Source organism: Delphinus delphis, chromosome 6, assembly GCF_949987515.2.
Source record: "Delphinus delphis chromosome 6, mDelDel1.2, whole genome shotgun sequence".
Taxonomy (NCBI): Eukaryota; Metazoa; Chordata; class Mammalia; order Artiodactyla; family Delphinidae; genus Delphinus; species Delphinus delphis.
Window position 1 is genome coordinate 19,125,513 of NC_082688.1, and position 27,046 is coordinate 19,152,558.

At 45.1% G+C, this 27,046-nt stretch overlaps 1 protein-coding gene and 1 long non-coding RNA gene across 2 annotated transcripts in view; one reads left to right on the plus strand and one right to left on the minus strand.

Moving 5' to 3' along the window:
- Nucleotides 1-11,325, minus strand: part of LOC132427124 (uncharacterized) — a 227,101-nt gene extending 215,776 nt beyond the window's left edge. Inside the window, exon 1 of the long non-coding RNA XR_009519810.1 lies at nt 11,155-11,325. This is a non-coding gene — a long non-coding RNA (uncharacterized lncRNA). The remainder of the gene's footprint in view (nt 1-11,154) is intronic.
- On the plus strand, nt 1-23,986 carry TNFSF8 (TNF superfamily member 8). Its single transcript, XM_060014259.1, has 4 exons — nt 1-318; nt 10,232-10,274; nt 22,050-22,121; nt 23,592-23,986. The coding sequence occupies exons 1-4, from the start codon at nt 124-126 to the stop codon at nt 23,984-23,986; spliced, it is 705 nt and encodes a 234-aa protein (XP_059870242.1). The 5' UTR covers nt 1-123.
- The last annotated feature ends 3,060 nt before the right edge of the window (nt 23,987-27,046 follow it).

Consider the following 27,046-nt stretch of genomic DNA (forward strand, 5'->3'; position numbering starts at 1 on the left):
AGGTTTTTTTCCAAGTCACATGATCCGGGATGCAGGGGGAGAATCCTTCTTGGAACAGAGACGGGCCCAGAACCAAATCAGATGAGGAGAGATAAGGTGTGATGTGGGGAAGACTATATAAGAATGGACGCAGGGCTGCAGCGAGCACTCAACCCACTGGCCCCTTCTCAAGACACAGCCATGCATGTGCCCGCAGGCTCCGTCACCAGCCACTTGGGAACCACTAGCCGCAGTTATTTCTATTTCACCACGGCCTCACTGGCTCTGTGTCTCGTCTTTGCTGTGGCAACCATTATGGTGCTGGTAGTTCAGAAGACGGTAAGTGGACTTCTCTTCTTTGCCTTTCCTTTCTGATTTATGTTCAGTTTTCTCCAGAGAGAGACTTGGAAATAAACTTAAAAAAGAACCTATATCACGCAGAGAAAGGGAGCAAAGAAATGGGAACTTAACTCTCTCAAATAGTTTGGCTTTTGGAGAGAAAATTTTGTTGAGCCATCATCTCCAAACTTTCCAGGCTCCCAGGAGCCAAAAGAAGGGAGAGGAGCTCTTAGCCTTGAGAAATTAATAGTTAAATGTTGCTGAGCCAGAGCAACATTCCTATCAAGGAAGGAAGTGATAAGGAAACTTGGTAACACATTTGTACAACTTGGTGTCACGTCTTCAATGCCTTCAGACCAGATTCCAAGGTTCTCTATTCTCTGTCTAAATGTTCCTGAGACTTCGGAGGCCTCATCCAATGCTAAGAGCTTTTTTTAACCTGGAGCTAAGTTTCAGAGGCCAAAGTCTATAAGGGAAAGAGGCAAGAGAGAAGACCAGGGCTTCTTAGAGCTTGGGCATTTCAGCGTTAAAGCTCACAAGACAGACTGAAAGCTTCCTCCTGAGCCACTGCTTTGAAGAGCTTAGCTCTTCCACAAAAACATAAAGCACAGAGGCAGAACCTACAGATGTTTTTCACATCTGTTCCCTTGAGACTGCTCAGAATTCTAAAACTACAAGCAATTACGGGTACACACTGTGAGGCCAAAGGGTCTCAGGAAATTCACCTTTTTTTGAAGTAAATGGTGAGATTTATTGTGAAACCAGAAGAGATGAAGGAGGAAGCTTCTTTATATTTTAGGAAATTGGTGTTTACAGAGAATCCACCAGCATGTATTTTATAGAAAATACTGTACTGATAGGATATATTGCTCATGAATTTTTTTAATGAAATAATTTTGATAGTTTATGAACTGTACCCCCCACCAACCTGCCAGAGTAAGTACATTTCTATTATTCCTTCAAAGCTCCCATTTTGTATGGTATTATAATCCTGCAGAATTTGTTCTGGTTTCCTTCAGTTGTCTTAGGCTGAACGCTCTTTAACTTATTCATTGCTAAAAAGAACAGGGCTTTAACAGGCTTTGGTATCTGTTTCTCAAGTGTCATCAAGCTTGGAAATTTAAATGAAACTTTGAGGCTCATATCTCCACAAAAGTGAAAGAAAACAGAATTGCTAGCATTTGAGATTTAGATTGTAGAATTTATGAAGGTCATCATTTAATGGGCTCATCTACATCTACTAGGAATAATACTCTTGAAAACATTCTAGGACACTTTTTTTTTTTTCTGTAGAGGCTCTATAATTTCTATAATTCTAATCTGAAGTAAACCAGAGGTGTAACATTTTATAGCAACAGCCAAAGCAAAGAAATTAAAGTGGTCTTTGAAAAGTTCTGTAGTTAAAGGTTGCAGCTAGAACTGCTATGAGACAGAGAGAGAGAAATGAAGGAAGGAAGGAAGGAAGGAAGGAAGGAAGGAAGGAAGGAAGGAAGGAAGAAAGGAAGGAAGGAAGGAAGGAAGGAAGGAAGGAAGGAAGGAAGGAAGGAAGGAAGGAAGGAAAAGAGAAAGAGATGATGGGGGTATAAGGTGTGGTGGTAACATATAAAGCTAGAGAGAGCTCCAGAATGGTCCTTATTCAAATCCAACCTTTGTATGAACTGATTCTTTCCATGAAGGAACGAGAGTGGATCTTTCTCCCTCATTTTTGTAAATGTGGAAAATGAGGAACTGAAAGGGGACAGGGCTTGACCTAAGTCGTCCTGAGAAAGTGGTAAAGACTGCTTGATTATTTAATCAGGACACCATTCCCTTGGATGATACAGCCAGCCACAGAAGCACTAAGAAACTCTGTTCCTGCTCTTCTCTTGGGAGCGCTATCTTCTTGGCATCCACCTCCTTGACTTAGCCTCACGTTGGGATATGAAAAGATTCACTTCAAAGTCTGATTGTTGGCTTTGGTGTACTGTGATTTCTTAGCCCGAGAAATGTCAGTTACTTGCGTAAAACAACTGCGACATTAAAAGTGAAGTGTTTTACACATATCATTTCCGATAATTTGTTCAGATATTAACTGTTAGAAGAGCTAAGAAGAGAGAGTTATCCCCTTGAGCCTGAGTTATCAGGAAAGGCTTCCTACAGGAGGAGGGAATGCAGGCTGGCTTTAGGACAGGTACAAATGACAGTGAAGAGACAAATGAAGAGACTCTAACAGGACTTCTGATAAAGAAGTCAATGGGAGATAACCAAGGACCTTAAACTCATATCCCAATTATTAACAATGGAATGGATTGGTGGCCACATAGCACTCTGCTGTGAGGGTGGATCGGGGCAGGGGTGAGAACCATGAGAATGGTTCTGTTGGCCTAAGAGGTCACAGCTCTAAATGAAAAGGCACATGCACAGACAAAATTTAAAACACGCTTAACTCATAATATATAATAAGCGATGGAAGGTAGGCACATAGGGCTACCATGAGACCACAAGTTAAGGAGACAGAACATTTTCCCAGGCAGAGCTAAGAAAAACTTCACTGGAGATTGACATTTCAGTTTGGCTTGAGAAATGTGCAGTTTCAAATGGGTGAAGGGAGATTAGAGGAGAGAGCTTTCCTGGCCAGTGGAACAGTGTGAGAAAAGCGATGGAGAAGAAACGTGAAAGGCATGTAGGAAAATCAACAAAGATCGCCTTGAGATTTGGCTTGAAGACCAAATAACTCCAAGGCCAAATTCCTTGGCAGAGGCAAAGAAAGAATTAGGTTTCAACCTCAAATACTTGTTGAGCATCTGCTGTGTACAGGACATTGTTCTAAGTAATGGGTACAGAGCCTTGATCAAAGCCAACAAAATCCCTGCTTTCCTGTTACTTATGGAACTTATTGCCTACTGATGTCTTAAGTCTCTGTGGTGGCTGTATTTTATTTACCTTTAAACTATTATATTTATTTAAAATGTTCTATTCTTGTGGTTTAAGAAAAGTAAATAGTAAACAAGGGAAAAAAAAGAAAAATAGAAATCTCTCACACTCTCCCCACCCAACCAGCAATCCCTCTTCCCTGAGATAATGACCATTAACAGATTCTTCCATGTCCTTCCAAAAATCTCTGCTTCTACAAATATATAGTATACACAGGTCATTATAGTAAACTCATAAATTTGTACCTTGCTTTATTGACTTGACAGTATATCTTGGAGATCCTTCCATGCCAGTACATGGAAGTCCATCTCATTCTTTTGAAGAGTCACATAGCATTTTATTGTACTTCATATTTCACCACGCCTAGTGAAGGACACTCAGGTTTTCCTCTAGAAGTTTTGCCCACTGTGCACATCTGCAAGTATATCTGTGGGACAAATTCCTAGTGGTGGTAATATAATGTGTTTTTCATTTCTATAAATTATGTAAATCAGCTTCCAAAGAGATTGTACCAATATACTACTCTTGAGGAAGTAAAAGTCCTACCAACAAAGAGACAGATCTTCATGAGAAAGACAGAAAATGGATTTCTTACTGAGTAAGCACAACAGAGTACCTGCATATGTGTCAGGATGAAATTTCACACAATTCATACAGCAAAGAATGAAAAACAACAAAAAAAGAAAAATAATAAAATTTCTCATATCTCCTCCAGAGACAAAGGGTTATATATAGATTTATATAGGCTACAAGGTTGACACCAAAAGTGTTTACAGTTCAAGTGGCTCTGAGGTCTTCAATCTTAGAGACATCTCTGTTACAAACCAGGAGCCTGGACTTATCCAACCCCTAGAGAGATCCATTTACAGTCCACACGGTTAGCAAGGGCTCATTATGTCCTCTAGAAAGAAGAGAAAGCAGCTGCCTTCTTTCCCTTTATCAGCAAAGAAAATTCCTTTTTAAAAAAATTTATCCTTACAATACCACTCTACTTCCCCACCAAGAGTGGAGTATAGGGGTAGTGACCGGTGGTCATGGTGGTAAGGTTTTCTGGTTTGCTTTTCAGCCCAATAAAATATAGGGGAGAATTGAAATGCCCTGTGATTCTTCTCTCTACCCATGTTACTCTCTCCAATGCATTCAATTTATCAATCCAAAAAAGGCCACTGAAAATCTTCTCCAGGGAAAGCCCTATGCTGGGCTGTGAGGGAAGGACCCAAGTGGGTAAGGCAGGACCCTTTTCTCCGAGAATCTCTAAGTTGGAGAAATGAGGCCCAAACACTCAAGAGACTGAATTTGGGGCAGAATGGCACTGAATGCCATACCAGAGGAGAGGAAGACAATTTCTCCTTGGGATGAGGGAAGGCTTTGCAGAAGAGCTTAGAAGGGAAGCTGAGCCTCCTCCAAGAATTAAAAGGATTATGTCTTATGCCCAAAGTTTTATTTTGAAAAACTTTAAACCTACAGAAAAATGGAATGGTAAACACCCATATAACCTTTCACCTAAATTCACTGTGTTAATATTTTGCCGTATTTCTGCTCTTTCTATATATGTGAAAGTAAGTTTCAGATAGTGTGACCTTTCACCTGCATGTATTTCAGCACCCATTTCCTACTTACTGCAGTGCCATTATCATAGCCAAGAGAGTTAATGTTAATTTGGCAATATCACCTTATTATAATATGTAGTCCATATTTTAATTTCCTCCACTTGGTCAAAAATGTCTTCTACAGCTGTTGTGCCTTGTTTTGTTTGTTGACCCAGAATCCACTCTCAGGTTATCTGTTCCAATCTAGAATGTTACTATTTAAAAGGTGGTCCTGGGAGCTTGTTAGAAATGCCAAGCCCCATTCTAGACCTGCTTTTTAATAAGGTCCCTGGTGATCTATACACACGTTAAGTTTGAGAAGCACAGATCTAACAATCTCCTCTGCTCTTTGTTGCTTTTCACGGCATTGACTTTTTCAAAGGGTCAGTTCTGTTGTAGAATAGCTTACGATTTGGAACTGTCTTAGTGTTTACTCATGATTATATTCAGATGAAACATTTTTGGCAAGAACAGTACACAGGCGATGTTATATACTTCTTACTGCAGCAGAGCTAGAGGCATATATGTCAGGTTGCCCCATCATTGGCAATAATGTTTAGTCCCTTGATTCAGGCGGAGACCACTGGCTATCTCTTTAGTAGAACACTTTGTTCTTTCTTATTAATAAGTCATCTATGGGGTAGTACTTTGAAGACATACCAATATCCTTCACTTCACATTTTTGGCATTCTTTGATGATGACCCTCATCTGAGTCAGCTAATGTACTGAGGGTTGAAGAATGATAATTGCCTAATTCTATCATTCTTTGTGCATTTATTAGCTGACATTCTTCAATGGAGAAGAGCTCTCCATTGGAAGGATGGTGGCAGGTGGAGATGGTGCCGGGCATTCCAGGTGAGGCAACAGTGAGGAGACGCACAGCCTGGGAGAAGGCGAGCCCAAGTGTGAGGACAGGAGTTGCAGGGCCAGAACAGAGGTCAGTCCAGACTGCACGGGGGAGCAGCAGGACTTAGAGCTAGGTGGCAAGAAGCATTGATAGAGGAAGATGAGAGGATAGGAAGCCACCCTATCAACAGACTAGGAAGATTTCCTACACCCATGCATGAGCTCAGCTCCGCACTCAGCCTCCAGAAGCCATTCCCCATTCCTCGGGGAAGGAAGGCCTCAGTATCCTGATTGCCTGTTGAGTAACGTCTTTTTTTTTTTTTTTAATTTTTTTAACATCTTTATTGGAGTATAATTGCTTTACAATGGTGTGTTAGTTTCTGCTTTATAACAAAGTGAATCAGTCATACATAAACATATGTTCCCATATGTCTTCCCTGTTGCGTCTCCCTCCCTCCCACCCACCCTATCCCACCCCTCCAGGCTGAGTAACGTCTTTAAGCCCTTGTTTTTCAAAGTGTGGACCCTGGCCCAGCAGCACAAGAATCATCTGGAAGCTCATTAGAAATGCAAAACCTAAGGGCCCATCTCACACCTACAGAATCAGAATTAGCATTTTAACTAGATTCCCCAGGGGGAGAAGCACTGCTTTAAGCCACTGTATTCCAATGACCACTTTCACTAACATTACCAAAACAAAGGCTGTCAAGGAAAATTTTCTATGACCTCCAACCACTTTCTCATGGAGTCTCAGGAGAATTTCCTGCGCCAGCTTCATCCTGCCCTACCCTAGAGAGGCAACGTGGCTTGGCATTGAAGAGCATTGCCTTCCAAGTCAACACGCCAGAGTTTGAACACTTTCCTTGCTATTCACCATCTATGGGACCTTCTATAATCATTAAGTCACTTCTCTAAGTCTTAGTCAATCACTAACTCTTGGGGTAAAGATCAAATAAGATAATGCATGTAAAGCATATAGCCCCCAAGGATTAAGCACCCTCATTGAGTGCTTAATCACGTTCACTGGAAAATAAGAGAGGCATTCCTGGCAAAGGTCTCCATGGCCCACCTTACAAGATGGGAGGCCACCTGGCATATTCCAAATATTAGTTCCTTTTGGCCACTTTCCATCAGAGAGGGTATCTTTTTTCAAAGTAAATTTGAGAGCTGACTCCCCTGCTTTTCAGCCCAGATAAAATATAGGGGTGAACTGAAATGCCCTGTGATACTTTGCTCTGCAAAAAAGAAATAAGACTTTCAAGGTATTGAGGCAAATTAAGCACCTCATTAGGAGTAACCAAAATAACTACAGTTTTCAAGTACTTGCTAACACTCTATGTATAATATCTTATTATGTCCACAACAACCCAGCGGAGGGAAGCATTATTAGCCCTGTAATCACAGTGATGAAAGGAAATGGGAAAACAGACTCCTAGGCAGGGAAGATGATTGGAACAGGCCATTCCACCTGGAAACAAACAAGTTAAATGTGACAGCTCCTCCCTCCACAAACAGAAACATTGTTGAGGATACCCATTAGACACACAGATTCTGGGGAAAAAAGAGAGAGAGAGAAGTACACTTAATGAAATGTACCTGGTTGGTAACCTCGGAGATGAAGTTTCCTGAGCTACTCAATGGAGCCAAGAATGCCAACTTGGGAGGGTCCATTTGCTTGTGTCTATGTCTAGCCTATGTACTGTTTACCACAAAGCCAAGTTGCTAAGCAAGGTAGTTCACATTTCCCCAGCCAAGACCCGGATCCCCAGGCTAGGTATGGGAAAGAATTCTAAGACTGGGAGGTACCTCACTAAAGAGGAATAGATAGATGAACAGCACTGAGCATAGCACAGAAAGGGTCCTCAGCAAAATTTAAGTCGTCATCTCTTCATACCCTACTTCTGCACCTCCAAAAACAAGGACTACTAAGGGCCGGGGGGCCGGGGAAGAATGAGCTTTTCTATCCTTGGCTTCTGAAGACAGCATCTCTCCTGGGGCATAGAGCCAGGGAAAGAGCACTGGAGAATTTCAGTCTGGGATCTGGGATTCCACTGACTCATGAGTGTCTCAGTCTCCTTGCCTGTGAAACTTAGCTTGATGCACTAAAGGATGTCTTGGTTCCCCACTGGCCCTGATTCTCTGATCTCATCTACCATGGGTAGCCAAGGGAAGCTATGGAGACCTGTCCTCATCCCAGGAGCTCTTCAAGATAGGAATAGTCACACTTCTGTCTTGGATGTCATGGGTCCTGGGTGAAGGTTCAAGCAAAAGGATTCTTTCCTGTACTATGAAGCTTTGTTTCTGACATCCTCCTGTCTGAAGCTAGAAAACCAGAAAGCCCTCAAATGGCAGAGACTCCCCCTGTACCCCCAACCCCCCATGTAAATTAGATCTCCTTCCAGATATTATCTCTTGCAACCTTTCTACTCAAATTGTGTCCTGTGGGCCAGGAGCACCGATGTCACCTGGGAGCTTGTCAGAAATAGACTCTCAGGCTCCACCCACACGTGCTGAATCAGCACTTGCATTTTAATGAGCTCCCCAAGTGATTCATACACATGCTAAAGTTCAAGACGTTCTATTTTGAAAAACTCTGCCTCTCTCCTGGCAGCTCTTGCCGCAACTTGCAATTCTAATTAGATATTTACTTGTATATCTTAAATGACTGCTTTAATGATCGAGCCATAAAATCCACAGGATGTCTTCCAATGACTAACTTAGAGCCTGGCACATACCAGGTGCCCAATTCAACATGTGCTGAATGTATGATTCTCTGGTATTTCCCAACTGCCAGTGGCCGCTGCGATGGCTCCGCGGGGACTGCCGCTCTGGCAGTCTCTCACTGTCCCTGGACATGTTCCTGGGCAGCCAATTAATTCAACGGTCTTAGCACCACATTTAAACGTAGATGTTCTTCTTCACGTATTTGCACATCACTCTAATCGACGGACATGCCTGGCAGTAAACTAGGTGTTTATTATAAATTATGAAATGCCGTTTGTTGTCTCACAGAGGCAACCGGGAGGGGAATTTTGTGACATCAGGTTCTCCTTTGAACTACATGTGCAACTGAGAGACCACAAGTGTACAGCATTGTTAATTAGGTTAAGAGCTTTCAACTAAAGCAACAAAATCATAGGCTGTTAGAGCAGGGAGGAAAGGACCTTCCGAGCCAAGTTCACTTCTTCTCCCTGATAAGCTGAAGCTCCCAAATCTATACTGACTTCCATCTCCACATCAGTGCTCTGCCGGGGCTCTGCCTCAGGAGCCTCCCTCGGACCCACTGCCACACATCTGGGCTGGAGCAGAGAGTCACTGATCAGGAGAGCTGGCAATGGAAGGCAAAGGACAGAGCCCCTAGAGCGACAGTAGAATAAAGAGAGGACTCCAGATGGTCCTAGGTGTTCATACAGGACACTAAGAAAATAAGGTGTGGGAAGCTGCACACTTCTTGCTCCGTTAGAAGTTGGGAAGTTGTTTTCATCCTTGTAAATGCTCACATTCCTCTAGGTCTTTATTAATATTTCAATCCAATGCACTATAGGAGATCCTGACCAGGAGAGGTCAAAAGATAAATAAGACACTTCATTCCTTATTGGCAGGACAACTGAGGGGTGTCTCTAATGGCTGAGGTGGGGAGAAGTTGGGGGGAGACCGGGGAGGAAGCTAGTCTCTGAAGAACTAGGGCTGAAGAACTATGCCCACCTGCTTCTGTTGCTCAGAGCACCTGAGTAAGACCTCCTTTCATCCCCTCCACTCCCCAGCCTGGAGGCCCTCCTTCAGAAGACAATCCGCTATCAGAGTATCTGCTATCAACCTCTTACTTAACTATGTAAATATTTATGCATATATTTACGCTTATTATAGAATAACATAAAACATGTGACTATTAAAATAAATAATATACATTTATGCTTTTTATGTTATATATTTATAAGTATTTAGATGTTATAGTCAAATATAAACTTGTAATAAATCCATGAGAGCAGGGACCCAATTTAATTATTTTTGGTATCTTCGCAATGCTTGGCACGTAAACGTTCTATTAATTCAGTATTTCCAACCACAGGAAAAATAGAAATGTACCTTCCTAGGTATGTTTACAACATACTTTCACTGTTTGCTGAATCAAACATAGAAAAAAAAACCCACATATATTTATATAATACACTTGTTTGCTCTTATGTTAATCAAAGTAGGAAAAAATAACACATGTGGTGGTGAAAACAAAAAGCTCTGGACTGAAAGTTGAGTTGCAGATTCTAGTCCCTGAACTGCCATAAACTTTACCTCTCGGCCCCCCGTTCCTCACATGTGAAATGAGGACAGCAATCCTCCAGTTGTGTTTCTGATAAGCAGGTTGTAAAGCAAATGGATGAGAAAGCCCACTGTAAACTAAGTCAGTGAATGAATTTTTTTTAAATCTAAGAGTCAGATGGAACATGAATTCTAAATTGCATAATACTTTGAGGACAACCAAAATGGAAAAGAAAAAGAATAGCTGTTTCAATCTGATGACATTCTCATGCTGCTTTTTTTTTTTTTCCTCTTTCTTCTCTTCCAGGACTCCATTCCCAACCCGCCGGGCAAATTCCACCTTAAAGGAGGTAAGACTTTGGAATTGGGAATAAATGTGCAGGGACGCATCCATATCACATCACAGATGGTTACCAACCAGAAACATCACGATAGTGTCCAACAGGAGAGTGGGCGGAGGGGGGCCGTCAGGGCAGAGCTGATGCTTCTCCATTCATCCGAGCAGCCTCCGAGCTGCACTCACCTCCCCACAAGTTCTCCCACCAGCCCTCAACTCTCCCACTAGTGAAAACTGTACCTCTGGCATAGGCTGTCACACGGACACAGAGAGGAACACGAGGCAGCGTTGTGTTAAGAGCTTAAAATCTGGAGTCAGGCAATGTGGGTATGAATCTAGGCTCTACACCCCACCTGAGAAACTCAGGTCCTCATCTGTGAAATAGGACTAATCATACCCACCTCATGAAGGTATTGGAGAAGCTGTCAGATCTCTTCCAGACATTGCTTGGCACGGTGACCAACACATAGTAATCATTAAATAACTGGTAACAGACAAAATGCATAATGAAGCTGAGGGCTTGTGAAACAGACCTCCCCACCCCTCATATTTCCTATCACTGAAGTCACTAATTAATGCATTGTCTCTACTAGCCCCAGACTGGTGATATGCAGAGTTAGGTTAACATGGAAAATGAAAAACTTTGGGATCATCTGATGAATGTTTTCATTGCACAGAAGAGGAAAAGTAAGACCAAGTGAAGGGTCTTGTTCAGAGTCATATGAAGTCAAACCTAGAACCCAGATGTCCTCATCTCTAATCCAGTGTTCTTTCAACCCAAAATCTTTAGCCCCATCTCAGTCCTGTAACCCTCAGAACCTAGCTAGCAACTGGATCACCAGACAGCTCAGAGAAAAAAAAGTAAAAGAGAAAGAGTGGGTCATTATAGGCACCTGGATAGAGACACCCAGTCATGCTTGGGGCCAGAGGACGTAAGTGTCTGGACACAGCTTCTCACAGCAGCAGCCACCACACTTGGAGTTTCCTTCAGGACACCCGTAGTCATGCTTCTCCTGCTATTTGTCATCCAGAGACTTAGAAAGTAAGGGCAAAATCCCCTAAAAGGAGCAGCATTCTGGATCTTTCAAGGCAGACTAGTAAATACAGCTTTGTCAACAATAGCTTAACTTTGGCTGGAATTACTTAGCATGTGACCTCAGTTCCCACAATGCCTCTGTAGACAGTCACATTGAGGTAAAAAGGAGATGGCATAATGCAGAGGTAAGCAAATTTTTTCTGTAAAGGGCCAGAGAGTAAACATTCTAGGCTTTGCAGGCCATAAGAGTCCCTGTGGCGAGTCCGCTCCACTGCCGTGGTGCAGAAGCAGCAAATGAGCAGGCATGGCTGCGGGCCCACAAGACTTCATGCGCAGAATGAGGCGGTGGTCCGGATCTCACCCACAGACCAGGGTGTGCTGCCCCCCATCATGGAAACAGTACCGGCTTTGGATTCAGAACACGGAAGCTTGCAAGAAACCAAACACACTGAGTAAATGTCATTTTCCCTTCCCCAGTCCCACTGTTCCACATCCATCCAGATTTTCCAAGTTTTGACGAGAACTTCATTTTTCAAGACGGGGAGATGATCTTTAGGGAGAACATGACCCCAACGACAAGGACAATTTTGATCAGGCAACACGACCTCAGCCATTCTGGGTCTCAGTTTCTGCACTTCCATCGTAGGTCACCAACTACAGAGGTTCTAACCTGATCCCCCTTTTCCCATGGCCAACTATGCTTTCCTCTGAGAGCACCTCCTTTTCCACAGTTTTTTTTTATTTTTGGCTGTGTTGGGTCTTCGTTGCTGCACGTGGGCTTCCTCTAGTTGCGGCGAGCAGGGTCTACTCTTCGTTGTGGTGCGCAGGCTTCTCATTGCGGTGGCTTCTCTTGTTGAGGAGGATGGGCTCTAGGCATGCAGGCTTCAGTAGTTGTGGCACATGGGCTCAGTAGTTGTGGCTCACAGGCTCTAGAGCACAGGCTCAGTAGTTGTGGCGCATGGGCCTAGTTGCTCCGCGGCATGTGGGATCTTCCCGGACCAGGGCTTGAACCCGTGTCCCCTGCACTGGCAGGCGGATTCTTAATCACTGAGCCACCAGGGAAGTCCTCTACAGTTTTCTGGTATTAAAATGTCCTTTCTTTTACAACATGAAGCTGATATAGATGGGAATTAAGTTGGTTTGCTTTTAGTCAGAGTTATTTTGTTTGTTTGTTTGAATGGTCACAAGGCAAAATAATAAGCTGCCCATTGTATACTGGTAACTGAATTTACATTTTGGAGTAATTATTTTGGTCCATAAAATTCAAAGTTTTGGAAGCTGTGGACTAGATCAGTTACCAGATCGCTTCTTAAATGGGCCATCACTGTAGATATCAGAACACAAACTAATCCAAAACTGACTGCAGTTTACAATTCAATGTTTCTGCAACCAGGTAGAAAATGCTAATAATTCTCACCAGGGCCATGAAACTTTCGTTAAAGACCTTCCCACACCTCCCCTGGATTTATATTAGCCTCCAACCTGTAAGCAAACAACACGGGGATTAATAGTCCCATTTTGCAGATAATGAGCTGAGGCCCAGGGAATCAAGGTGACTTGCCCAAGGTCATCTAGGGAGTGGATGGCAGAGCACGGATCAGAATCCAGGGCTCCTCTCTAGCCCCCACATGACATGCTTCAGCCATAAAATGTCAGTGACCTACTGTGCGTGGTCCCTAGCTTTCTCCTGCTTTTAATGCAAGTTTCCACTTCTCTTAACTTGGCAAACTACAGACACAGTAGCAGGGTGAGGTGGAAAGAACACTACCTTGGAGCAAGGCCTGGGCTCCAGAACTGACCTTCACACCAGCAGGCTGTGCTTCTCTGGGCAAGTCTTTCCTCCTCTTTGGGTCTCGTCTATAACATAACAACAATGTACTGAATGAACTGGAAGGGCCCTTCCAACTTTGATGCTTTATGATACTCCAATCTTTCATTCATTATGGAAATATAGAAAAGTCTAAAAAGATTATTCCTAATAGCCTTGAGGAAGTCTGCATACACAGCCTTCTCCCCCAACAAACCCCTCTTAAACAGGCAGAAACAGCAAACTCCCTTTTGAAAAGCCATTGCAAGACATTCCAGGCAGAGAGGCATCGTCCCCCAGAAACTCCAGGGAGGAAGCCCCAGGGGTCAGCATGTGGTTTGTCACGGGGCTGGAGAAGAGCAGAAGCCAGACGCTTCCCAGGGAGACCTCTGCCACCAACTGATGGAAACTGCCCACCATCAGCAGGAAGCCAGCAGCAGCCCAGAGGCTGGAAAACAGGGTCATGTCCGTACACTAAAGTAATGTAACACAGGATGACACTTAGCTGCAGGGAAACCACCGAAAGCCAAGCCTTTTTTTGTAATGAAAAGATGTCTGAGTCTCAACACAAGCTTCCCGCTCCCAACCAGGAGACTTGTCACTGGCAGACTGCTACCTCACACACACTCCATCGTGCCTAGGACTCAGTGGCCCATGCGGGGGCCCAGCCGGGACTAAGGGTAGGAAGGGCAATGGGAGGAGAACATTTTCCCACACGCTTCTCCTCTTCTCTGGCAAATGCAGCCATGAAGGACTCCTGCACAGAGCTACTACGAGGGTGAAATGGGACAGCAGATACGACCCTTGTCTGCCACATGGTCGAGCATGAGTCCTCTGGACACAGAGTCCAGGCGGGCTGGGCGAGGGAGGCTTGTACTGCTTCTCGTCACTTCTTGTTCCAGTCTCCTGCCTCCACAGCGTTTTGACTCTCACCTATGCTCGTGTATGTGCCTTACTTCCCCAAACCCTGGAACACAGCCCCCTATGCCTGAGGTCCCCAGAGTTCCAGAAGCACCCGCAGCTGTGTGTAGCAAAGCTGACAGTAGCATTTAGGGTACATGGAGAAGGCGGCAGGGCAGTGCCTTCCATCATGGAGGATGAGGCAGACTTGAGTTGCAGACCCCTCTGTGCTCGTGAGGCTTCTGCGCCCCAGCCACCAGGGCCTTCTGGAGGGACTGCACTGCTCCCTGGGGTTCAGCCCTGTGGCCATGCTCTCCTTCTTCCCATTTTCACCACGCCTTCACTTCCCCTCACAAACTCTGCAGAAACTCAAATTCTACTGCTTTTACTGCAAAATAATTTTGGTCACCTTGGTCTCAGCCCCAGGCCTTCCTAACTTCCCAACAACAAAATATCAATTCTTAGCTGTACTGGAGGAATTCTGTAGACAACCTGTAAGTCAGTTTTTCTCTTATTCCCTTACTAGGTATGTGTGAGGATCTGGTGAAGTGAAAATAATAAACACTGATGGGTCACTCACTCCGTGCCACGCACTGAGCTGAGTGCTTCGTGATTCACGCGTACAGTCTCACAACAAGTCCGGGGGATAATCAGTAGCCCCTTATTATTTATAAGTAGGGAAACTAGAGCACAGAGAGGTTTACCGACTTGACTTGCCTAAGACTGCACAGCTAGCATGGAGTGGGGAGACCTCAGAAGGCAGGCTGACCGCCTTGGAGCCCTTTTGCCGAACCAGGATTGTATGGTCAGATGCTGAGTACAACACAACTGTGCTTCCTTCCGGTGCCCCTACCAGTCCTCCAAGGCTAGGAATCCTTCCAAGGCTCTCTGCCACTTCCTGAGCACCTGCTCCTGCAGCTGTCTTTCTTCTTGGCACTGAAGTATGCTCTCTGCTGTCGAGCTTTGAGACAGACAGGGCCACTAGCACAACCACACACGTGGGTTTGCACAAGAGGTGAGGTGGTAGGGGGCATGAAGGGCCCACGGCAGGGGATCTAGAGGCCAAATTCAAGCCCCAGGAGTCATGAGACCTGGGATGATTCCTTCCTCCCCACAGCCTGCCAGTTAGAAGAGTTTGTCTTTCCTGTGAATGTCACATGGCCCCTAATACCCCAAGGTTCCCTGGAGGCCCTGAGGAAGTGGGAACAGTGGACAGACCACATGAAGTGGTCCGGTACCCCTTCTTGCATTCCCCACCCTCAGCCTGAATTCAGTCTCCAGCTGGGGATGAGGTACAAAAGGCAGAGAATTGGGTTGAACTTCGGAATACCTAGACTCCAGTCCTATGACTTGAACTCCCAGGGACTGGAGTTTCCTGTTTTTGAAAATATCAGGCATGAGGTGGGCAAGCCAGCTGTCCTGACCTAGCATGGATTTTGCTCTGAATATAACATTCCAGGAATCAAATATCTTAGGATTCTTTGACCATGTCACCATTCTAACAATTTGTAATTTGTGCATGGCTTGGCAAGCTACCTTTCTCCCCGTTTCCCCGCTAAAAAGAAAATGTGAGCATTAAAAGAGATCAAGTAAGTTAGCTCTCTAGTTGTAACCAGTGAACCCACCCCCAGGAAAATGATACAAGCTGCCCATCGAAGGCAGTGAAACTAAACCAAGGAGCTAGCTACTCACCAATGCCCCGCTAGCCCTGGTGTCACACACCTGGGATCTGGATGGCTGCAGCCGCACCAGGATGCTGCCCTGGCAGCAGAAGAGGCAGGTAGAGAAGCAGCAGCCTCCTCCCCTAGAAAGACTGAAAAACAGCAGAGACCTCACTTCCATCAGGTGGACTGATCTGGATCTAGATTGCCCAGTCTACAAGTTGTTGTAGTTTATTTTTCCACAGTAAGTGGGGATACCCCTGCTCATGGGGTAACTGCTTTTCAGATAGTCACAGGCCTCAAAGAGCTTATTGGCTTCTCCATTCACTTTAAACCCATTCACTTAAAGCCCACTCTTAACCTGTCTTTTGGGTTTTTTTTTGGCCTCACTGTGAGGCACGCAGCATCTTAGTTCCCTGACCAGGGATCGAACCGGGGCCCACAGCAGTGAAAGCACAGAATCCTAACCACTGGACCGCCAGGGAATTCCCTTGGAGTCTTTTCAATCCTGACCTGTTGCAGTATGTAAGGTAAAACTATCTGACTTGATAGTTTTATCAAGCCTTGCCATGTGGCTAAAAAAAAAAAAAAGAAAAAAAAGACCTCAAAATCCTAAGTAACCTTCAAGGGATTCAAATGAATTTCAGCTTGATCCCAATTTGTACTCACTGGTGGCTTTCTATGTGCTTAACGCTGAGCATGCCGTAATGGCTATTTCCCAAATGCTGTTTGTAAATCCAGGGTCACCTAGTTGTCCTTTGTTTAACAAATAGCGCATCCTGGAGTTTCTCTGTTACTAGCTGGCCTGGTGGCATTGAGAAAACGGCTGAAATGACCCTTAGGTTAAGGATTCATTTTGATTCTGAATTCGACTGATAGCGGACTCTCCCCTAGATGTCACTGTTGGGACTCTCCTAGATATTCCGCCAAAGGGAGGAACTAAGAAGCCAGGACATGGTAGACGCAGAGTCATGAGGATGATTCCTCTCTTTCTTGGAAGCATTAAAATATTTTCAGCAGATGGGAGGAGGATTATTCACACTTCCCTGGGAGCATCAGATGGCTTCAAACACTTATGTACATAACTGAGAAACTTCAATCCATCAGATAATGCCATGAGCTCTGGTTTAATGAGCATTTCATCAGCCAGATCACTTCATCAGCTAAGCAGCACTGCTAAACTGTGCCACTGTAACAACTAGGGAAAGAGGAGTGGGGGAGGAAGGGGCTACCATGTGCTGTGCCGGCCACTTGATATCCATAATCTCATTGCATCTTTGCAACATCCATATACATTTGGGTTGTTACCATCCCCACTTCACAGATGCAGTCATTGAGGGTCAGTAAGGGAAAGTGACAGGTCTAAAGTTAAAAGCCTTGACCAGAACCCAGGTGCTCTCTTTGAGATGCACTGTGTTTGTTTTGCCCTGGTATCAACCTGGAAGGTGCCTGGCACTCAGACCACATACTTTCTGGCTGGAATGATAAGTGTGGTTTGTCTTGCCCCCTTGGGCATTGCTGTATCTTAATGGAGCTCTGATTGCCCCTGACTTACAACTTGGCAGTGTTCAGCACACCCGCCTGAAGTCACCTGCTGCCATTCTCCCAGGAAGAGGGAGCCCAGAAGGCTCATTTGTGCTTGTTTTCCCAGCACCACCAGCTGTCTCATCAGTTTTCAGTCCAGCGTGTATGGTGGCCACAAACCCACTTCTTCCTACATTTAACCCTTCCTGCTACATGGAAAGACTGAAAAATGGGACTGAGCCCTGGACTAGGAGTCAGGAACTCTGTGCTCTGAACCCAGCTCTGCCACTAGCCTACGGTGGGGTCTTGAGTCAGACCTTCAGTCCCTCTGGGTTCAGTCTCCCCACTCATAAATCTAGGGTCTTGGTTAACTTGGCATCTAATGGTCCTCTTGGGTCTAATGTTTTGAGATCTCAAGGTGTGTTCCCATCTTCAGGTTGCCATTATTCTGACCTCTAGAACATGACCCTTTCAATCACCTTAGGCAACATCTCTCTCCCTATCTCTGTCTTACATGCGCCTGTCCAGGATGGTTTCATTGGCACATATTTCTCCCCAGGCTTCCAAAAAAAAGCCCAAGAAAGTTCCATGATCCCCCTAGAGGAGGCCAAAGCTTGGGAGAACGCTTACAAATCTTGCCCATCTGAAGGCCTTGGTCCTCAGAATTATTCACAGAGTACTTGGGTTGTCCAAAAGATGGAATGCCCCACAGAAGCACGGAGTCCTGGGTTTTGGCCCTGCCTCTGTCACTGACTCATGGGGTGACCTAGGACAAGTCTGCTGGGTGGGGGGTAACATTGAGGAACACACGTGTTACATAGTTACCAAGCCTGGACCAGATGAGTTCTCAGGGAACTTCCATTTCTATGAGCCATGGAAACCGCTAACAGAACAAGGCTCTTCATAACTTCGATTGTCCCCAGACCTAAAATGCTCTGTTCTACTGATACAGCTACCTGGAAATCTTACTATGTGAAGACAGATTCCTAGCTGGGGTAGAGCAACATGCCTCAAAAGACAGACAGTTGGAGCTGGGACTGACTTTTGGTCCCCACAGCAAGCCTGGTGGTGTAAAGCTGGGTCTACACAGCCTGCTACAATCAGCTAGAAGGGCCCTTCTAGATCATCAGATTCATACTGCTCTTCATCTAGCTAGGGACATGACAGCCCAGAGAGGGACAATTCCTAGATTCTAACTCCCAGGCCATCTACTCTGCCATGATTTGCAGATTGTTCTCATTTCCCCACCCTAGTGTTTAGTTCTTCAAACTAAACCCCTCGAGACAGCAAATCTGGTTGGGAAGTGAATGAAAAGGGTGTGTTTTGCTCCCAATGTTCCCCAAATTCAAAATTCCAGGAATACTATAGGATTCCTGTCTCATAACCAAAAAAGAAAGTCAGAGCATGGATTCACAGGGTGATGAGAAGCCTCAAGCCACATGACTAATGACCCCTGAGACATTCATCTAGGTCTTGACAAGAGCCTCCCGACCCTCACATCAGTCCAACACAACTTTGAACAGCACTAACTGGTCAAATATTGGAGCTGCCAGCACTGTGACTTACAGTGTGAGTTGTGTGTCCTTAATGAATGTCTTCCCACTGCCTCATCTGAGAAATGGGAACAGGAGTGGTGTTAACCATTAGCTGAGTGCATCACCTCCTTAAACGTTCACGGAGCCTTCGTGTTTGGGCCCCAGAGAGCCGGCCCCCCTCAGCTCTGGCCCTCCTAACAGCCTCGGCAGCTGCGAAAGGCCACCAGTGTGCCCTCCCCTGGGCTCCTCTCCAAGTTCAGCGGCCCCATTCCACCAAGAGCTCCTCCGGTGTCCTGGTTTCCCAGCCCCTTCATTGAGCCGGCTCTAGCGATGTCATTCTTCAAGGGAGTTGCCTCTGTTTTCCCTCTCTCTTGAAACATCTAAAAGATTCTTAAAGAAAAACTAAGATACGCCATGGCATTTGACTTCAGGAAATGCAAATGCTTCAAAATAAGGTGTTTTTTTTTTCCATCCTTGGGTTTCTCAGAATTACAACTGAGGTCAACCCAGCAAACATGCAAAGACCAAAGGGGAAATAAAAAAACAAGAACATGCATGTGTGAGAGTCAACCCAACCCCAGGCTTGTACTTCTACAGACACCCATTTACAGAAGCTCACCTGACAGATGCCACCACAAGTGACATGGTGTGAGGGGGTCTTCAGCCACGGAGTAGAGCCTGTTCCTGGTGCGATGTGCTGGCTTCCGCCAAGGGCTTGAATCTTAACCTCCCGTTTAATCTAACCTAACCTGCAGAACCAATGGTAGACTGAGGCCAGGTGCTATTCCAGCCCAGAAGGGAAAGCAGGCCAAGACTCTGCATTCATCCCACTCAAGCCTTGAGAGCTTAGCTGACACCCACAGAGGGGAGTAAGAGAGACACACTAGATGATCCAATTCAACATTTGCAGAGCAGCTTCTGAGCTGGCAGTGGGGATAGTTAAACAGCAGTCTCTGCCCTGAGGATTCACCATCTAACAGAGGAGGTAAATACCAAACAGACGGAGGGGTCAAAGAAGGGTTCCCAGAGGCTGTGCTTTACACAAGGAATAGCTTATCAGTGAAGAGGGGAATTCCAAGTGGAATGGAAAACCAACATGGTGTGTTTGGGGGCACCCCAAGGCCCCAACCTTCAGTAAAATGGTCAAAAATCCACTCAGGCATTAGAGTCAGATAGCCTGGGTTTGACTCTCCACTCCACCACTGACTAGCTGTGCGAATGTGAACTTTTTAAAGCCTCCGTTTCCTTATATACAAGAGAGAGGTCATTAGAGTACCTTTCTCGTGGGATGATTGTGAGAATTAAGTAAAATAATGCATGTAACGTGCTTGGCACAGTGCCAAGGAAACAGCCCTCAGTCAATGTGTATTAGCTATTATTATTATTATTATTACTAGCACTACTACTACTACTATTGGGACAAGTACAGGAGAGTACAGGGAAAGAGGGAAAGTGAGGGATGAGACCGCAGAATTCCGTAGCGATTAGAACACAAGGGAAAATGAATGCCATGTGGAGGAGCTTGGCCCTGATCCTGCAGTCACAGTAGTGTCAGAAAGGGGTTCCAAGCAGAGAAGAGATGCAGCCAGACGTGCCTCTCTGTGATTCCTTTTGACTTGATGTTCCACGTACCAAAAAGAGAAGGCTGGGCCAGGGGGACTCCCTACCAGTAGTCAGAGCACATTTAAGGATGAACAGCCCTCGAGAGTTCCCTGGTGGCCTAGTGGTTAGGATTCCGGGCTTTCACTGCCATGACCCAGGTTCAATCTCTGGTCAGGGAACTGAGATCCCGAAAGCCGCACCTCATGGCCAAAAAAAAAAAAAAAAGAATGGGCAGCTGTCATCGCCTCGCTGTTGTGAATGTGGCTGGACACACCCCAAGAGCGTGGGCTGCAGGCAGGACAAGAACGCTAGTTGGAGGATGCGTGAGAGATGGGATCAGAAGAACGGCAGCTGGCCTACCAGCCCTCCTCAGCTGAGACACCTTCGGACCAGAAGCTCTTCATGCCTTGAGGGAAGAAAAGGATGAAAACTGCCCCCTGCTTCTGCTGGGGGTGCCTCTAGCAGTGAGCTTGTTCAGACAGCAGAGGGGACTCCTCACTTAGCTTTCCACCACTCCAAGGACCCCACCCCGCTTTAAGGAAGGCCAGGAGGGACCTTCTCAGGCCTGGACAGAGAAGGCAATGGGGAGGATGGTGAGCCCAACATATGCTCTACTAGAAGATCCAGTGAACGAGCCTGCTAGGGTGTGGCCACTTCGACTGAATGGCTGCCTGGTCTCTGATGGATGGAATGAGCGATCATCTCTGGTGACACCGTCAAAAAGATGTCAGTGTCAGGTCTTAGATCTCCCAGTTTTACAGATTAGGGAAACCAAGACCCAAAGAGAAGAAAAGATTTGCCCAGAATAAGCTGAATTCATGAGTCTTTGAAGGAAATGTATAACTTGGTTCTTTGCATACGAAATAGTTACTATAATAAGAAGCTGAGCTGCCATCACCAGTGAATATATTTAAAATATTTTTATTTCTTAAATTCCACAATGGCATAAACATTGTCTCTTTTCCTTGCCAAGGACGCTCCAAATAGCAGGCTCCCTGCTTAGATCTCTTTGATCCTCTATCCTCTTAAAACTGAGCACCAAGATGTGTTTATCTCCTTTGTCTAGCAACATGGCCCTGAGGAAGAAACCTGATTCTCTGGAATCATATAGACATGGGGGTGGATCTAAGGGTTTCCACCAACTTGCATGACCTTGGAGCAGTGGCCAGCTCTCAACACTGTCCAGGATTAGCCTTTCAGGGTTATTCTGAGAATCAGATTAGCTGAAATATGTATATTTCAACTAGTGCACTCTTAAAGGAAAGGTGGCAATAATTACTCCCAGCCTTAGTGTTCTGACTACCACTGCCTGGCTGACTGACTGACGTAGGACAATGTACTTCATCTGTCTGGTCCACACGCTTTTTTCCACCTCTCAAAGGGACATAATAATACCTCTCTCATGGAGTTGTTGCAAAGATCAAGTGAGGTGGCGTACATAAAGCAACAAGAATGCAGCTGGTACATATAGGAACTCAGGCCCTGTCTGTTTCCTCCCCCCAACTTCCACAGTCTTTTGTAAAAGCCCAAGTGGGAGCAATCACGTTTTTAAAAACCTTCTAAGGTACTTGACAGCAAAATGAGAAATAAACAGGTTTCCTTTTGTCCCCCAAATGGAAACAGAATAGTCATCGTCTCCATCAAAGGGTCACGGAGAAAGATCTGGCAGCTCCAGTTCCCGGGGCAGAGAGAGGCATTTAACACGGGATCTCCTTATTTTTAGGGAATTGTTCAGAGGACATCTCATGTATCCTGGAAAGGGCTGCATTCAAGAAGTCATGGGCCTACCTCCAAGGTCAGTAACCGCATCCAGGAACCCAACCACATGAGGGCCACTTCCTGTGGCCTTTCTGAAATTTCTAAGCCAGAGGTCACAAGTAGAAGCCCACGGCCATATGTGACCTGCATGTGGATTTTGTTTAGCCTGCATGATATTTTTTTATAATTTGAATTTAAATGCTTTAGGGGGCGAAGGGAGGGCATTACTCTCGAAAGCTACAAGGTTCCCACTTCCTCAGCCTCATTCACTGTCTCAAGTTTGCGTCCCTGGCCTGTGAGGGCATTTGTACCTCACCGCACCACCCCTCGTTACTCATCCATCTAGGGGCTGCAGGCCAAGTGTGCAGTACTTTTCCTCAGGCACGGGAAGCAGGCTCCTAACCTCTGCCTCTATCAAGTTATTCATAAGGGAGCCACAAAATTGCCCTGTGCCCAGATTGACAGCTTAATGGCCATGTTGGCACAGGGTCTATTTGCATGTTGCAGCATGCTTCGGGAGAGAGGCCCCTTATAGATGAAATAATAAGAGGCACTTACACTGGAAGAGATGAGGTACAGAGGAGATGGCCGAGATTCTCTGAAATAGCCATTCTGCTCATTTAAAAAAATTCAATTTTGCAGTCAGCTCAGTTCTCATTCTTCAGCTGAATTGCAACGAGGTTTAAAGGGAAGCAATTAAAATGAACACGCCAGCTTCCCAATTCTGAAAGACACCCTGACAAATCAGTGCCGATTTTCACTTGTTAAGACTCAGAGACTTGGCTTCCGATGCCAACTTGTCAGCTTAGAGGGTCTGCTAATTCTTTGCTTTTCTATAAAACCCAGCTGGGAAGAGGCCCTCAATGTGCACTTGAGGGGTCTACAAAATTATGTCTGTCTGGCCTTTTAAAGAGAGGAAGACATTTAAAAATTCAGACAATGTTAAGGGACGTATCTTAATGTGAAAGTTAACAAATTGAGATTCTCCTGGACCTCGTGATGCCTAAACTGTTTACTAATTGAACAAAGTTGAATGTTTTTTTCTCTGATACTTTGTGCAATGCCTACCAAATAGCAGTCCCCCATTGATCAAAGATTCCTTGATCGGTTGATTAAATGTCCATGATAGTCCAGAACTTATGGGGAATACAGTCCAGGAGCTAATAGTCTGAAAAGGGAAAAATAATAATTATAATAATTACAGAATGATACAATGATTAAATGGGAAACAGTTCCGTAGGAGGTAAAGGTCTAATACTGTGTGTGTTCTGACCCTCCAGCTTTATGCATTAGAGAAAAGGCAGGGGGTGGTTTTGTACCTGTACCTTGAATACTCAGTAATGCCTAGGAGTAACATGGAAGATATTCCAGGTGGTTGAACCAGCAGTCAATATTATAGAAAACACAGGACTTGAATGGGGAACCTTGAATAAAGACTTCAAATTTTCCAATCCGCATCTGAAATTTACCTAATAATTCTGAGGTTCTTTTGTCCTTCTCTTTCCAGTGTCAAAGCATATAAACAAAACCAAGTTGTCTTGGAACAAAGATGGCATTACCCATGGAGTCAGATATCAGGATGGGAATCTGGTGATCCAGTTCCCAGGTTGGTACTTCATCATTTGCCAACTGCAATTTCTTGTGAAATGCCCAGAACATTCTGTCGACCTGAAGCTGGAGCTTCTCATCAACAGAGATGTCAAAAAACAGACACTGGTGACAGTGTGTGAGTCTGGAGTGCAAACCAAAAACATATACCAGAACCTCTCTCAGTTCTTGCTGGAGCACCTCCAGGTCAACGCCACCATATCAGTCAAGGTGGATAAATTCCAGTATGTGGATACAAACACCTTTCCTCTTGAGAATGTGTTGTCCATCTTCTTATACAGTAGTTCAGACTGAACCATCCCTCCTGGCCTTCAGGAAGAAAGCAACTCTCTACCATACAGCACTTCATCCTTCCAGATACTTGGGGAAAAAAGAACACTTTAGGCCAAGACTGAAACCACAAAGGGAATTAAATAGTACACTTCTCCTTCTGTTTCCTGGGAAGATACAACTCTGGGTTAAAAAGAGAGTTTTGAGTGAAGTATCTTCCAGATAGAAGGCAGGGACGCAATGTGGTGTGGTAGGCAAAGCCACACACGGGCATCAGAAGGGATGGGTTTAGGCCCAGCCCGATCACTAACTCACTGTATGACCTGAGCTAGTCCTTTCCCCTCCCTGGAACTCAGATTCCACGTCAGAAAAATCAAGGGGCTGAGTTTGAATCTCTCCAAAGCCTCTTCCATCCCAGAAGATCAGGCTCCCTCATCACAGACCTGTGAACTAAGATTCCAGGCAATGTTCTCGAAGCCCCCGACCAAAGGCAAGTTCCCCGCACTGGCAGAAAACCGATGGTACTAGCAGTATCTGGCTGCGTGTCACCCCAGCAGAGTCAGGATTTGGGCACGAGGTTCAGGGCACCTTGACAAATGGTGTGAACAGTAGGATCTAAAGTGTGTAAAACTGACCATCCGGAATCTAATGCCTTCTGGGTATTTGGAAAACCACCTGACCAGGCTTGACTCCATTGCAGTTAAGACTGACAATAAGTCACCAACAGACAGCTTTTGTTTCCTGTCAGGAAAGTGCTGTGAATTCGGCAAGCGCTCAGTCCAGGTGATCAGTCATTTGCTCAGAGAAGAGCTGCTGCCATCGCCCACATGAACTCTTTCCTGCTTCAGATACTCTCGGAGGGCTTTTAAGGCCCCACAGCATTGATGATAGACAGTGATGACTCTGAAAATGGTGAGAAGGACTTCTGAGCAGCGGCCACCTCCTCTCCTGACGTTAGGCACGACATTTCAACCCACATTTACATTTGTCCGTCTTCGAAGGAGCACCTTGTTTGTTTGAGGGAAGGACCACTGACTTGAAATATAAGCCCGTGAGGTTATGCTTCCGAAGGAAAAGGGACCCTTAACTGCTGTGCAAAAGAATGGAGCAAAATTTACATTTTTCTCAATTAGCAGGAGAGAGAAACGAGTAGGAACTCAGGAAAGTTTGTCAGAGAAAGACTAGAAACGATTTACAGAAAAAAAAAAAAAAAAAACCAGCAGTGGTGGTACGGATGAGAGGGACTTGGGAGAACAAAAACGGCTAAGGGAAAGATTTAAGCAATTTGCTGAGCAGGGTGTTACGTCGACCCCTTCCTAGGTCTCCACTATGAAATATTCAGTAAAGTCTACATTTCTCTTTAACACTTTCTGTGAGTAGATTCTTTGGGAGGAGCGGGCACTGGAAGAAGTGTTGAATTCATCAAGCCAAGTGGTATGTGGTAAAAGCAGACAGGCTTTGAGGACCCGAAGCCACAGAATAAGGGGGCACCTGGCATTTATACCCTAACTCTGTAGGACAAATGAATCCTGCTTAAACCAACTCACGCGCTCTTGAAAAGATATCTGCAACCTAAGCATGTGTAACCTAAGCAAGTTTTCTACCGTCTCGTATTCTAACTTGAGAAAGTTTCCATTTTCGTTTTTCAGCAACCCTCCTCTGAGCAGAGGTACCTGACTGTCACCTCGTGAGGGGTTCCTAATCTCAGTCTCTGTCAAGCAATGCCCTGAAAGTCAACATCTGAAGACACAAGGGGGCACAGAATTTAAAGGAATCCAGCAGCACGACAAAAAAGTATAAGAGAATAATCATTAATAACCCAAGGTAGGGATAACCCACAGGGAGAGCACAGCCTAGGAAGTTTAAAATGAAATTCTGTCACTCCCCAAGGGTTACGCACCCCCTGGAAATGCTGTGAGCAAATGACACCATCTACACAAGTAAAACGAATCATTTTTCTAACTGGGAACCCAGGTTACCTGAAACATATGCCTCTTTGGTAAAAACTCATCTGGAGCTCACTGATTCTGCCCTCTCCCACCCCCAACACACACACACACACACACACACACAGTTTACTCGTAGAACTTGGACAAGAGGGTGATGGGTGAGTTGATGAAAAATAATGAGTGTAAATGTATTTCTGCCTTTGGGAAAATTCATAGGGCTTTCTCTATACTTGGTGACTTTCTTCACCCCGTTTCTCCATCACACACCAATGTCTCCTGGGACTTCCCTGTCCAGTTCCTTCTCAGAATCCCGCTATCACACAAAGGTTGGCTCAGAGGAGGGCCCAGCACCTCCAGGAGGGTTGATATGAACAGGCACTAAAGCAAGGAAGTGCTGAGGGAAACTGGGCAGCATTCACCAAACAAGGGAGGCTTCCAGAATCCCTGGAATACCACCGATTGTCCTGGCACTGGGGGACAAAGCCCTTAAGTTAAGACGATACAGAAGTCAGTCAGTGTCATCTCTGGAAAGATGCTGAGAGATCAGCTGAGCCAGTGTTTGAACGGAAGCCCAATATGGGACAGAGACTAAAATCCTCGCATGTGGCTGGGACCTGAGTGGGGATTTGAGCCCAGACTCCTCATGCCATTACTCCCCAGCAGGCCATACTGGTCCCCACTGTAGCCTTCCTGTAACCCCTCAGATCACATCTTTCCAGCCCTGCACTGCAGTAGGCCCCAACCTTCAGGGATTCTTCTGTTTCTCCCTGCACCTCTCAAAACAATCTGGGATCATCAGGTGGTCTGTAGATTTTGTACATGGTCAAATCACAGAAAAATGTTAGGGTCCCACGATGTCAAAGTTGTCTCTCTCAGAAACTGAAGAAATATATGATAAGGACAATATTTTGCAATAAAAATATTAAAAGCTTGTCTTAATTTGAGGTTATGCATATATGTGTGTATGTATATATATGTATATATGTGTGGATAAGTAGGTATGTGTATATGCATGTACATATATGTATATTATATATACACATATGTGTACATGTGTGTATATGCTTTCCCCTAATAATTGTTGTATAGGTCATCTGCTTAACCTGGGGTCCCGGGAAGAAACCTGATTCTTGCT